The sequence below is a fragment of the Carcharodon carcharias genome, chromosome 32 (genome assembly GCF_017639515.1).
Source record: "Carcharodon carcharias isolate sCarCar2 chromosome 32, sCarCar2.pri, whole genome shotgun sequence".
Classification (NCBI taxonomy): domain Eukaryota; kingdom Metazoa; phylum Chordata; class Chondrichthyes; order Lamniformes; family Lamnidae; genus Carcharodon; species Carcharodon carcharias.
The window spans coordinates 23,111,720-23,126,789 of NC_054498.1; the positions used below are offsets into that span (position 1 = coordinate 23,111,720).

Below are 15,070 nucleotides of genomic sequence, written 5' to 3' on the forward strand. Positions count from 1 at the left end.
CGAGTGATTATTCCTCCAAAAGGAAGAAAGCCATGGTGCACATCCAGGAATTTCCAGAATGAAGACCATAGCACGCAGCTATCTATGGTGGCCTGGAATGGATGGAGAAAACGAGACCTTAGTGGAGCATTGTGTGCAGTGTCAGCAATTGCATAAGTTACCTTCAACAGTTGTGTTACACCCTTGGGAGTGGCCAGGAAGACATGGGTACCGTTATACATTGACTTTGTGGGACCTTTCTGCTCATTGATGCCCACTCAAAATGGATGGACACATATGAGGTGAATTCACCAATGTCTTCTGCTACAATTGAGCAGCTATGTCAAAATTTTGCCATTAATAGACTACCAGAAGTGGTCGTATCTGATAATGGCACGGCATTTACAAGTGCTGAGTTTCAATGGTTTATCAGCCTCAACGGTATCACTTATAAAAACTTCACCATACCACCCTCCCTCAAAAGGACTGGCCGAAAGAGCAGTTCAAAGGTTCAAGTCAGGCACGAAAAGAGCTTAACTGGAGATTCCTTAACAATTGAGCTAGCACGCTTTCTTTTCCATTATAGGACCACCCCTCATACAACAATAAGTGTCACACCTGTGGAATTATTGATGAAACGCTGTCTCAGGACGAGATTGAGCTTAATAATGCCGAATTTAGGGGGCGAAGGTAGAAAGGAGTCAGGGAAATCAGAAAACTAGACACGACCAGCATAGTTGTGAGAGGAAATTTACCAAAGGGGAGACGGTATATGTGAAGAGCCTTGGAGAAGGATCAACGTGGTTACTGGGTGAAGTGAGTGCAGTGACTGGACCTCTATGTTACCACGTTAAGGTGGAAGGCTGAGTCATACGGAGACATGGGATCATCTAAGGAAGAGAGAAACAAATCACCAAGAAATGATTCCACCAGTGATCATGGCTGGGTCAGCGTTTCCTGGTGAGAGAACTCAACCTAGTATAGATGTGTTTGTTGTACCTGCAAGAGTTGATGAAACAGATTTGCAGGTACTCGCTGAAGAAGCTGATGTTCAGACAACTCTAGAAGAGGAGGTTCCTGACAAAGCATCTGCAGTTGCAGAGCTGAGATGTTCTACACGTATAAGGAAACCCCCAGAAAGACTGAATTTGTACATTACTTAAGTGTAAATAATTTGCTATTTTGAGAAAACCGTACTTGTAAATGTAAAATGTGTTTCCAAGTAAAGGGGGAGGGATGTGGTAATTCTGTAGTGTGTAATGTGTAGTAGACCTTTAAGAAGAATGTTATAAAGGAAGATCTCATGATCTTATGTAACCAATAGTAGAGTAGCACAGGCTACCTCTGTAGTCAGCAGTCTGTAATTAGTAGTCATTAGAATGGAGACAGGGTTTGAGTTGAAAGCACAGAAATGTAGATGCTGTGTACCTTTGTAAATAAACAGAATGTGTTCCACCTAAGAAGTGTCAGTTGATCAACTCTGTCTGTTGTACAAACTCGACCATCCTAAAACAAGCTTGCAACTCGGTTCCATAAGTCCCAACAAACTGGTGACTAGGATCCGACGACTAGTCGTATAAATACAGTGGCTACAAGAGCAGCTCAGAGGCTAGGAATCCTGTGGTGAGTAACTCGCCTCCTGATCCCCTAAAGCCTGTTCACCATCTACAAGGCACAAGTCAGGAGTGTGATGGAATATTCTCCACTTGCTTGGATGAGTGCAGCTCCAACAAGATTCAAGAAGCTTGACATGATCGAGGAAGAAGCAGCCCACTTGACTGGCACCCCATCCACATTCATTCCCTCCACCGCTGACGCACAGTAGCAGCAGTGTGTACCATCTACAAGAGGCACTGCAGGAACTCACCAAGACTCCTATAGCAGTACCTTCCAAACCCATGACTGCTACCATATAGAAGGGCAAGGACAGCAGACACATGGGAACACCACCACTTGGAAGTTCCCCTCCAAACCACTCACCATCCTGACTTGGAAGTATTTCACTGGTTCCTTCACTGTTGCTGGGTCAAAATCCTGGAACTCCCTCCCTAACAGCACTGTGGGTGTACCTACACCACATGGACTGCAGCGGTTCAAGAAGGCAGCTCACCACCACCTTCTGAAGGGCAATTGGGGATTGGTAATAAATGCTGGCCTAGTTAGCAGCACCCTCATCCATGAACAAATATAAAAAAATGTGTATTGACTGAATAAACATAATCTTTTGTTCAGTAACCAAGGATGTAAAGTGCTAACAACAGCAAAAAAAAATACACTCCGCTTTTGTCTTATTTTACCAACAAACGCACAAAAAGGTTATGTCTCACGTGCATTCACCATGCAAATAGGAGTGTGAAGATCAAATATCCAACAATTGCCTATTACTGAATTTTTATTTACTAATCAGTAATGACATTTTACCTTCCTAATGATCCACATGGCTGATGTATTAGACAACACTGGCCTAGCATAATCTTGTAAAGCATGGACTGTTCCTATCTTGCGACACAAAACCACATGATTAAACTATATATTTACTGGTCGTAGTCCAATGGCGAAAGTCAACAGACAGAAGTTGACATACTGTATATGTATAATGTGTTTCTCAGAGCAGGTTGTGCATTGATTAGAATTAGGCGATATTTGTTGAATTTGTTCAAATTGAGGCCTACTAGTTCATGTATTTCAACCTGTCATGTGCTAATTCTGAACAGAAGAGCAAGGTCCTAATCTATTCAGTCATTTGTACATTGCTGAACTGTGCACTTCTTTTACACACATATATACAAACATACGAATTAGGAGCAGGAGTAGGCCATTCGACGCCTTGTGTCCACTCCGCCACTTGGTAAGATCATGGATGAAGTGATTGTGGCCTCAATTCTACTTTCCCCTATACCCTTTGACTGCCTCATTAATCAAGAATCTATCTAACTCAGCCTTAAAAGATATTCAATGACCCAGCCTCCACTGCTGTCTGGGGAAGAGAATTCCCTAGACTAACAACCCTCTGAGGGAAAGAAAATTCTCATCTCCATCTTAAGTGGGAGCCCCCTTATTTTTAAACTCTGTCCCCTGGTTCAAATCTCCCTCATAAGGGGATTTTCTGATGTATATCATGCTAAGAATGCAATTCTTGCCTTTTAGAACATGATTCTGGGATGTCCATTTTTCATGATGCAGTAATGTACAAATTACTGAATAGATTAAGACTTTACTCTTGCATGCAGAATGAGAACATTATCTTACCGACAATCTAACAAGCTAACTTCCCGTATTTACTAATTCTAGTGAAATAGTGGAAGTATTAAGGACAAAATGAGTGGTTTAGGTTGAAATAGTGACCAGAGGAAATGTCCTAGCTATTTTGATGTGTCTAGCACATAGGAACCAAGAGTAAAATTTGGTTCCTCCTTTATATCTTGTGGTAGAATGGAACGTGATACGTGAACATTCCTGAAAAGAGGCACATGTTGCTGGATCTTTTCCTCTTGCCCTTATCAGGACAAACACAAGAATACCAAATTTCAAATGATCAGAACAGCTTACACTACAGGAGAAAAGGGTGCTGATTGGGTGGCCGAGGCGTTGCCGTGGTGAAAGCAGCAGGGAACTGTAAGCTTCCCGTACTTCCGGGTAATTCAAAAAAGGTGCAAGGCTTCAACATTTTCCTTATGTTTGCAGAGAATGGGTGCCTGCACGTGAAGGTATGTTACTTCTAGCAAACGTAAATGAATCGCACTATGTGGCAGCCCTTTTGCTAATTGCTACACTAACAACCAATTTAAGATAATCAAGCTTGTTAAGTGGCTCATTTACACTTGCTGTAAGTGATATACATTATACGCGTGGACTGGTTATCTGCAAACAAAATGAGTATGAACAAAATGAAACAAAATGAAGACTTGCACTCTTTGAATTAACCGGAAGCTTGGGGAGCCTTTAGTTCCCCATGGCTGAGGCATTGCCATGGAGAAAGCAAATCAGAGTTGACTTGCCAACCATTGGACAATTTGGAAATTTGGCATTCCTATGTTTGTCTTGACGAGTTCAAGACGAAAAGCTTTGGACACTTGTCTCCGTCTTCAGCAATGTCAAGTCCTGAACTTGCAAAGCAGCTGTTTGGAACAGAATATCTGGAAAGGATGATATAGGATAAGATATAGGAATAACATAAGGTACAGGTACATAGCAAATGCTACAACTAGCTATATAACCCTTGTCCGGTTGATGGTGAACTTTGCAAAGTTACCTAGCAAATTCTGGGCATTGGATCCATACTAAAGCCTAAACATTAAGTAAAAGAGAATCAGCGTCTTTAAACCATAGTGTTTTAATCTTTTAAAATTGATTATGACATCAGGGATTGACCAAGGAAGGGGAGAAGATCAGCTACATCCTGACAGAGAATCTCATGGATGAAGATCCCCACAGGTTAGAATTCATATCCTTTCAGCTTTGGGCTATTGTACACGCCATGGTTCTCATGTAATTGGTTTCATAACCCCCTCTAATAAAGTGCAGCTCAGAATGGATGGGTAAGTCTCTTGGGAAAATACCACAAATAATAGTCACTTCCCCATAGAGTTCTTACATATGAATTAGGAGCAGGAGTAGGCCACATGGCCCCTTGAACCTGCTCCGCCGTTCAATAAGATCATGGCTGATCTGATTTTAACCTCAACTCCCATTTCTGCCTGCCCCAGATAACCTTTCACACCCTTGTTAATCAAGAGCTTACTTAGCTCTGCCTTAAAAACATTCAAAGACTCTGCTTCCTTTTGAGGAAGAAAGTTCCAAAGACTCATGACCCACTGAGAGAAAAAAATTCTCCTCATCTCTGTCTTAAATGAGCAATCTCTTATTTTTAAACAGTGACCCTTAGTTCTAGATTCTCTGAGAAGAGGAAACACCCTGCCCACATCTACTCCACATCAAGACCCCCAAGGATCTTAAAGGTTTCAATCATGTCTCTTACTCTTCTGAACTCCAGTGGATACAAGCCTCACCTGCCCAACCTTTCCTTATAAGACAACCCGCCCATTCCTGGTAGTAGTCTAGTAAACCTTCTCTGAAATGCTTCTAATGCATTTACATATTTCTTTAAATAAGGAGACCAGCACTGTACACAATACTCCAGATGTGGTCTCATGAGTGCCCTGTACAACTGAAGCATAACCTCCCTAGTTTTGTAGTCAATTCCCCTCACAATGTACGAAAACATTCTATTAGCTTTCCCAATTACCTGGTGTACCTGCATACTAATCTTTTGTGATTCATGCACTAGGACACCAAGGTCCTCCTGAATCTCAGAGCTCTGCAATCTCTCACCATTTAGATATTAAGCTTTTTTATTCATCCTACCAAAATGGGCAATTTCACATTTGCCCACATTATACTCCATTTGCCAGATCTTTGCCCACTCACTTAACCTATTTATATCTTTTTGTAGCCTCCTTTTGTCCTCTTCACAATTTACTTTCCTACCTATCTTTGTGTTGTCAGCAAATTTAGCAACCATTCCTTTGGTCCCTTCATCCAAATCATATAAATTGTAATAGGTTGAGGCCCCAGCGCCGATCCCTGTGGCACACCACTCGTCACATCCTACCAACCAGAAAAAGACCATTTATGTCTACTCTCTGCTTCCTGTTAGCCAGCCAATCTTCTATCCTTGCCAATATGTTACCCCCTGCACCGTCATTTCGAAATTATCTCTCTGTGTCACTCTCTGTCTCCCTCTGTCTCTGTATTCTGTGCTTTACTCACATCCTCCCCCTCTCACTCCTCCCCCTCTCCCTGCCACCCCCTCTCACTGCCCCCCACTGTGTTTCTTTCTCTCCATATATGTCTGTCTTTCTCTCTGTTTATGTCTTTCCGTCTGTCCCTCCCTCTGTCCGTCTGTCTCCCATTGACCCCCTTCTCCCATTGACCCCCTTCTCCCTTTGCACCCCCTCTCTCTTTGCCCCCTCTCTCTTTGCCCCCTCTCCCTTTGCTCTATCTCCCTTTGTTGCCCTCTACCTTTGCCCCCCCCTCTCTCTGTCCCCCCTCTCTCTGACCCTTCTCTCTCTCTCTCTGTCCCCCCCTCTCTCTGTCCCCTCTCCCCCCCGTCTCCCTCTCTCTCTGTCCCTGACTCTGACCCTCTCTCATTGCCCATCTCTCTATCTGTTTCCATGTCTGTCTCTCCCTAACTGTCAACAGCTTCTGTTTGTCCTTTTGTAATAAGACATTGGCATTATCTTGGCATCATTGGCATTTTACTATTTCAGATGAAGTTTGGTAGAAAAGCTACGCTTCAGATTTGGCACATGAGTTAGATGCAATCTGAGTGGGATACTGTCTTCCCCCCCATGAAAAGGGAATTTGGGAAGTGAGTTTTGTTAATCTTGACTAGGTTGTCCAAGTGAAGGAGGGAAACTCGCTGGAGGAAAGTGTAATAGCAGGGTGATCTTTTGTGCATTGCTCATATCCTGGAATTAGATCATTTAATAAATGATGTGGTTGATATCCAAAGGGACATAGCTACATGCTGGTCTTTCTACCTTCTGTACCTCATGATTGGGATGGCTGTAGCTGGCCAAATTTGATGGTGGAGGAGACAAGCTTACTGCAGACAGGTGTATTTGTTTACTCTCTGCAGCTTGGAACTGTATGTGGAGCTGGCGTGCAATGGATTGTTTGGTGCAGGGCAAGGCTCCATGATTTCACCCCCGGACCCGAACCGTAATTTCGCTCTCCACAAGGCTGAGCTGGTCATCTTCAACAGAGCTGTTCATGAACTGCTGATTGACTTTGAGATCCTCTCTGATATGGCAAAGGTACAGCCGTGTGTTTGTTTGCGTCTCGATCTGTTGGTCAGGTTAACTGAAGCACTTGATGAAAAATGACAATCGTCATAAGGGAATGTGCTTCCATTGTAGCACTCCCACGTAAAGTTTAAAATGCCTTTCTTTTAGGAAATATCTTTCTGCACACCAAAGACAATCAGATCTTTCAGGCAAATGAGGCACTCTGTCCAGATCAATCATGGGTTCACATGGCCTCTGAACTGGGCCTGATGGGTTGTGGGAGGAGGTAATTTTCTGGGTCTGTCAAAGGTTAAAAATCTGGAAAATGCAAAATGAACCATTTTTAAGGTAAAATTCAATATCTTCCAGGATGCTAAGCTCTCAGTCCCTGTTAGAAATGTACCACAAATTAGCCCGGTCCTTGGCAACAGTATCTGGAAGGAATGTGCACAATCTAAGCTGTTTCCTTCAGCCTGAACTGGAGTGATCCAATGGTCAGTAAGACTGGGTTTGAATCACTATTGACTTCCTTTGCATCTCTTTAATCAAGGAGATTAAAATATTTATTCCGGTAATGAAAGCAACAACAAATCTGGTGCCTGCTGTGGCTCACCTTTGAGTCAGAAGTTTAGAGTTCACTTCCCACTCAGGGGATTTCAGCGTACGATTTAGGCTGACATCAGTGCAGTACAGAGGGAGTGCTGCTCTGCTAGAGGTGCCGTCTTTTGCATAAAACATTAAACCGTGCCTCCTCCTTCTATATCAACATACTGGGGGTTACTATTGACCAGAAACTGAACTGGACCAGCCATATAAATTCTGTGGCTACAAGAAAGGGTCAGGGGCTGGGGATTCTACAGTGATTAACTCACCTCCTGACTCCCCAAAGCCTGTCCACCATCTGCAAGACACAAGTCAGACATGTGGTGTAATACTCTCCACTTGCCTGGATGAGTGCAGCTCCCACAACACTGAAGAAGCACAAAACCATCCAGGACAAAGCAGCCCATTTGATTGACACCCTATCCACCACCTTAAACATTCACTCCCTCCACCTCTGAAGCACAGTGGCAGCAGTGTGTACCATCTACAAGATGCACTTCAGCAACTCACCAAGGCTCCTTCCATGGCACCTGCCAAACCTGCGACCTCTACTGTCTAGAAGGACAAGGGCAGCTTCCTTTCAAGCCACTCAGCATCCTGACTTGGAACTATATCGCTGTTCGCTGTCACTAGGGCCAAATTATGGAACTCTCTAACAGCACTGTGGGTGTACCTGCACCAGATAGGCTTCAGCAGTTCAAGAAGGCAGCTCACTGTCACCACTTGAAGGCAATTAGGGATGGGCAATAAATGCCGGCCTAGCCAGCGATGCCCACATCCCTAGAATGAATAGAAAAAATGCACGCTCCATGGGCGCACTATTGATTTCAGCAGTAACAAGTTATGGAGCCACATAGGTTTTTATACTATTATCTATTTGTTCTCTCTATCCCCCTCTCTTCCTAGTTTCTTGGCATTGAAAATCAGCGTAGCTATCAAGCATTGTACACTGCCAACATGATGGTGAATGCCTGTGATGTGGAAGACCCGAGCACCTTTGCAAATGTTCACAGATTGGCCAGTGATTTTCTTCAGCAGCAGAATGGCAAGAGTCAGCACACAGTGCATGCAATGGGACATTGCCACATTGATACAGGTCAGAGAAAGTTAGCATATGGTTGGTCACTGAAGAGAAGCTAAAGTTTACAACTAAATATAGATCATGGTCTTTGCTTGCATGACTTATTTCATTGTTACCCCTCTAATTAAGCCTTGGGTATCCGTTACTTTGCATACACACTAGTTAAACCCTTTGACTGGTCTACAGCCTGCAATGCATCCAAAGTATTTAGTTCTATTAGTGAACTATCTGAATGATTCAATTACTTAAACCTGTAACTCAATCTCTGATGGGTTGAAATTGTGACACTCCACTGCTGTCAAGGAGCCTGACTAATTAAAAATCCAATTCACTGGTTCTGATGGTCTATATGGAAATAATGAATACCTGGGATAAATTACAGGATAGAAGCTAATTGAGGGGATTATATGTCAAACAATAGCTTGCATTTATATAGCACCTTAACATAGAAAAATATCCCAAGGCATTTCAGAGGAACATTATCAAAGAAAATTTTACTCCAGGTCACATAAGGAGATAGTAGGGCAGATAGCTAAAAGCTTCCTCAAAGAGATAGGTTTAAGGGCCATGTTAAAGGTGTAAAGAAGGTTGTGGGAGGGAATTCCAGAGATTAGAGCCTTCACAGATGAAGACATAGCCACCAATGGTGGAGTGATTTTAACCAGGAACGAGCAAGAGGCCAAACTTGGATGAGCGCAGATATCTCGGAGGGTTGTAGGGCTGGAGGGGGTTATGAACATGAGGGGAAAAGAAGGGATTTGAAAACAAGGATGAGAATTTTAAAATTGTGGCATTGCTTAACCAAGAGCCAGTGCTTGTCGTCAAACACAGTACTGTAATATACAAAGATAGCAATGACTGCTGGCTCAGATAATTGCTCCAACAAGCATAAAATGCAGAATTGGGCCTTATCTTTAACCCATTTTTGTAGACCCATGACTAGAGTTTGGAGCCCATAACCTCGGCTGGGGGAATGTTGCACTGCTGCACTGCCAGAGGTATCATCTTTCAGATGAGTCATTAAATCCAGACTGTGTCTGTTCCCTTAGATGGATGTAAGGGATTTCATGTTACGATTTGAAGAACAGGGGAGCTCTCCCAGTGTCCTGGTCAATATTTATCCCTCAGCCAACACTTAAAATTAGATTATCTGGTCAATACGTCATTGCTGTTTGTGGGATGCTGCTGTGTGCAGTTGACTGGCATGTTTCCTACAATAGCCAGTATGCTGCAAAAAGACTTAATTGGCTGTAAAGCGCTTTGAGATATCTGGAAATTGTGAAAGGTGCTACATAAATGCAAGTTTTCTAATCATTGACCCACCAAAGAGATGATCTTCCTTTGCTCAATTGGTAAAAGCCTTCATAATAATTTTCTTTTCAAATACCCTCCAGAAATTTTCTGCATCAGAGGGAATAATCCCGGTATCCCATTCCCCCATCCCTGGTGAACCAATACTGTTCACTCTCTGTGGCTTTAATGGCCTTTCTATGATGGAGCCAGAACTACCACCATGTGATAGCAGAGGCCTGACCTGTGTTTGGCACAAATTTATCATTATCACTTTACTTTTGTATGCAAGCTGTCCGAAGGAGGTTTCGCTAAAGCTTGTAATAGCAGGCACAGTGTTTGCTGATGTGAATAAAATGCTGAATGTTTTAGGGTGTTGCAACTTTAAGTTATTAACTAAACCTGTTCAGTTCACAGCACTGAGTAAAACAGTCTGCACACTGACAGCTCAACTGCCAGACATCATTAGAGCTTCTACTTTTCTCCTTGTCATTTATTTGCTTCGTCTGAAAGCAGATTCAGTAATAACTTCCACAAGAGACTTGGATAAATATTTGAAGGGGAAAAAATTTTGAGACCATGGGACTCATTAGAAAGCCCTTTCAAAGATCTGGTCCTGGTGCAATGGGCTGTACGGTCGCCTTCTGTGCTGCATGGTTCCCTTGGCCAGCAGCAAGCTATTGTTGTGAAGATGGCATTGTTATACCAGCAACTGTTATGACCTAAAAATTCAGGTGAGGGATTTAGATTCATTTTAATTTGTTTGTGGGATGCAGGCATTGTTAGCGAGGGCAGCATTTGTTGTCCAGGCCTAATTGCCCTTGAAAAGGTGGTGGTGAACTGCCTTCTTGAACCGTTACAGCGCTTGTGGTGTAAGTGCACCCATAGCCTTAGAAAGGGAATTCGATCCAGCAAGACTGAAGGACAGGCAATATACTTCCAAGTCGGGATAGTATGCAGCTTGGAGGGGAGCTTGCACATGGTGTGTTCCCATGTGCTTGCTGCCCTGTCCTTCTAGGTGGTAGAGGTCACGGGCTTGGAAGGTGCTGTCGAAGGAGCCTTGGTGAGTTGCTGCAGTGCATCTTGTATACAGTACATACACCTGCCACTGTACATCAGCGGTGGAGGGAGTGCTATCATCTGCAGGATCACCCTGCTGGAATAAGGAGCAGCTCTGTAAATATACACTTTATTCAGCTGAACAGAATCTACACAGTCATTCTTCAAATTATTATAGGGGTAGATCTCGACTTTGTGCGATAATATAAAACAATTCATTGCAAGTCAGCAAGCCTATCATTCACCCCTCATGATTTTTAAAATTTCAGTTGAAGTCCACAAAATTACAAATTGGGAGAAATGTGAATTGGGCTGCAACATTGCACCGAGTTTAAATCTAACCCATCGAATCTTACAGCACAGTGGGGGCCAATCGGCCCTAGGGGCCTGTGCCAGTGGGGCCTCTTTAAGCTACTAAATAAATAAATTGACGCAAGATCCTTTACCCCTTGTCCCATTTGACTAGATGTGTTGCTTATATCCCCTTGAATATAGAAGATGAAGGGGAGTTTTAATTGAGGTGTTTAAGATAATGGGGTGGATAGAGGAAAACTATTTCCTCTGGTGGGGGAGTTCAGAATATTAGAGCTACGTCAATCAGGGGTGATGTCTGAAGCACTTCACACAAAGGAAATCTGGAACACTCTCTCAAAAAGCTGTTGGACTGGGGACCAATTGAAAATTTCAAAACCGAGAAGGATAGATTTTTGTTATGTAAGGGGACACAGAATCCAGGTGGGTAGATGGTGTAAAGATGACAGATCAGCCATGATCTAGTTGAATGACGGAGCAGGCGCAAGGGGCTGAATGGCTTCCGCTTGGTCCTGGGTACTGGGTATGATTGTATTAGTATTTTAATTGTTTTTTTTGTTAAACAGCTTGGCTGTGGCCATTTGAAGAGACTATTCGAAAGTGTGCTCGGAGCTGGGTGTCTGCACTGCGCCTCATGGAGAAAAACCCAAACTTCGTCTTTACTTGCTCACAGGTGAGATGTGTGCCGATATTATTTGAATTTTTTGCTGTTTTCTATACCCCCACAAAGCAATAATGGTCTCCCTGCCATCGCTTCATGACCACTCTGTAATCAGCAAATAGAAAGTTCAGATAAGTTGGAAGTTTTATCTTTTTTTCCAATGTTGCCTTCAGAATGAAGCAACAACTCCAGTCAAACCCCACCATGGCCCCCGAACCTGTGTGACTCTTTCATCCGTTTGTTAGTTAATTTTGGTGAGGATGTTGCAGAAGCTTAACAGCATTGTTTAAGATGATTGATGAAATGGATAGGGTGGATCGTGAGAAACTATTCCCTGCAGGGAGTTAGAAATCTCAGCCATGCTGTTTTGCAAGGTGCGTCCAGTGGCATGGGAAAGAATGTATACTGTTGTCCAATATGCTCACCACTCTCCATGTGTGGCAAATATGTGATGAATTGATGCTGCTCATTTTTTGAGCCACACAGTGGAGTTGTGTTAAAGTTGCAGCAGTGGATATGAGTGTAGTCGTCGCTTACTAGACCACTGTTTATCGTCCGTCCCTAATTGAGTAAGGAAGAATCTTACTGTTACTGTTGGACAGGAGTCACATATTGGTTAGACAGCAACTCTGTTTATCAGAATATCCTTCGTTGCCGGGTTTCTAGTGACCTGGAAGCTGACCTGATCTGCCATTTGTTTCCTTCCCTGTTCCTGTTCTCTCCGAAAAAATAGAGACAGTTTACAATTGGAGAAATTTGGTTCATTTTTTTTACATAAACTGGAGCACAATGTTAGAAACAAAACACATCAGTTAACAGTTGGTCGGCACCCTTTGAGAGTGTATAAAGCAGGCTTGCCTTGTGGAACAGCTGGATTTTAAAGCTGATCTCCTGGCTCTGGCAGAGAGTGTACTGGTCTTGATTAAACCTCAAACCTATTTTCAAAAGATTGTGCATTTTATTAATATTGCTTTTATTTTGTATCGTGTGACCTGATATGGTGACCTGACTGCCACAAGCTTGGTGAGCATTGAAATCCGATTGGACAACACCTGTTCTAGGCCAGTCCAATATACCTTTAAACAGCTAAATTTACAGCATCATAGTCAAGGGCAGAGAATAGGTCAACTGTACCTTTTGAACAGATATATTGCAACAAATAGGGGGGGATAGCTTTTTAAAAAAAATCTTTGCGAATGACTGGTCTATTTAAAGTCTATGCAAGTTGTCTCGCAATACGATGCCTTATGGCTCAACCACAGTTGTCAATGCTGCACATGTCGGTGTGGCTGCTGATGACCCATGGCGACCAGACACAGAAAGCCAGCCTGTTTTACACCCACCAGTTTCTTCTCATTAATGTTAATGGTCTTGTTTACACGCCATCTTGTTGTAGACACCTTTGGCTGACACAGGGTCAGTTTTGATGATGAGTATTGGCTCCACCTTGGCGCCACCCTGTCCTGTTTGACTTGTTTGAAATTCAGGGGCACACCTGGTCCATCACCCTACCTCATCTTTACCATTGTCAAAAACTTTATCCATGCCTTTATTACCTGAAGACATAATCACTCAAACGCTCTTGTCAACATCCTCCTAATCTCCAGCCTCCTTAAACTTGAAAGTGTTCAAAACTTCAGCCTGTTCCTGGTTCCACTCTGAGATCCCCCGTGCATCCCCTGACTTGCAATTTATTGAATCAAATGCCCTGCTCCTTATTTAAACGTCCCCCCTAACTGATACTATGTTTGCTCAACTCTAGTCGTCTTCTAATGTGCAACGCTGCCAGTTCCACCCCATCGCCACTGATGTTTCTCACTGCATTACTTTTTCTCCATTTGTAAAGCACCGTTAATGTAAACCAGTGCCTCGATGATGTATTCTCTGATGCTTGTCATTGAGCTGTCTCTTCTGAAATATAATGTAGCTTCCACGTCCAGCCACTGTGGAGCTTGAGCAGTACCTCAGTGAGCTCAGGGCTTGGAATCAGACACGATCGATGGCTGGATACTTCGTAGAGGTTAAAAGCTCAGTCGCTTCAAGGAGCAAGAAAAGCAGGTTGCAAAGCGTTCATTATTCTTGTTTGGATTGTTAGCTGTATACAACCCTTGCAACTCCAGAATGAATTGACCCTTAATTTCCTTCTTGCCTCATTGGCATGGGATGAAGTATTGATTCATATATCGATATGAAACTTATTCTGTCCTCACATTCTGAGTCACTGTCACTTATAGTATGGGGTAGAAGCAGCATAATGCTCTCTCAGTGCTGAATCAGGCATGGCATAGAGTTGTCGAAGGGCTAAATTCCCTGTACCCCAGCATGTTTCAAACTCTACTTCAGAAACCCATCCCACAGCAGCCCTCCTTGTGACATTAGCAAGTGATGCATCATAGTTCGTTTTCGGGCTCTTGTTAATTATAATAAACATTCTGGAAGAATGGGAAGGACCTGCCGGCCCACCTATGCCGACTGTCAGCCCATCCCAGAACCGTGAGAATCTATTGGGAGAAAAAAGACAATGAAACTGCAGCTTCTTCAAGAAAAATCTCTGGCAGTTCCTCCCTGATTCCCTAAGGGACTGCAGTTGCCCATAACTCCTCATGGTCGTATCTAACTAATAACTTACTGCCTGTAACAGGAGTAACTCTTCTTACTGTAGAAAATCATATCCATCACATGGTCAATTTGTCCAGAGGGTGAATACTTCCTCGTATCTAGCCCAATATCTAAAGAAACTGGGGGTACAGGTACACAGTTCATTGAAATGTCATGAACAAGTACAAAAGATAATAAAAAAGGCTAATGGAACGCTGGCTTTTATATCTAGAGGAATAGAATACAAGGGAATAGAAGTCACGTTTCAGTATACGAAGATGACATTAGACAATACCTGAGCACTATGAACAATTCTGGGCACATTGGGAAGGATATATTGACCTTGGAGGGAGTGCAGTGTAGATTTACCAGAATGATACCGGGACTACAAACGTTAGGCTATGAGGAGAGATCAATCACACCAGGGTTGTACCTGCTCTACTCTAGAAGGTTAAAGGCAAAAACATACTTGACCTCATCCTCACCAATCTGCTGCAGATACATCTATCCATGACAGTATCAGTAGGAGTGACCACCGCACAGTCCTTGTGGTGATGATGCCCCATCTTGACAGTGAGGTAACTCTCCATCGTGTGGTGTGGCATTAGCACCATGCTAAATGGGAAAGATTTTGAACAGATCTAGCAACTCGAGGCTGGGCATCCATGAGGTGCTGTGGGCCAACAAAAGCAGCAAAAT

At 43.2% G+C, this 15,070-nt stretch overlaps 1 protein-coding gene across 2 annotated transcripts in view; it reads left to right on the forward strand.

Annotated features, from left to right (window-relative positions):
• man2c1 (mannosidase, alpha, class 2C, member 1) overlaps window positions 1-15,070 on the forward strand; it is a 105,833-nt gene that overhangs the window by 9,172 nt on the left and 81,591 nt on the right. For both annotated transcript variants that reach the window (XM_041178446.1, XM_041178447.1), the window contains exons 4-7: window positions 4,343-4,413; window positions 6,620-6,797; window positions 8,277-8,466; window positions 11,679-11,785. In XM_041178446.1, the coding sequence (XP_041034380.1) occupies window positions 4,343-4,413; window positions 6,620-6,797; window positions 8,277-8,466; window positions 11,679-11,785 (546 nt within the window). The remainder of the gene's footprint in view (window positions 1-4,342; window positions 4,414-6,619; window positions 6,798-8,276; window positions 8,467-11,678; window positions 11,786-15,070) is intronic.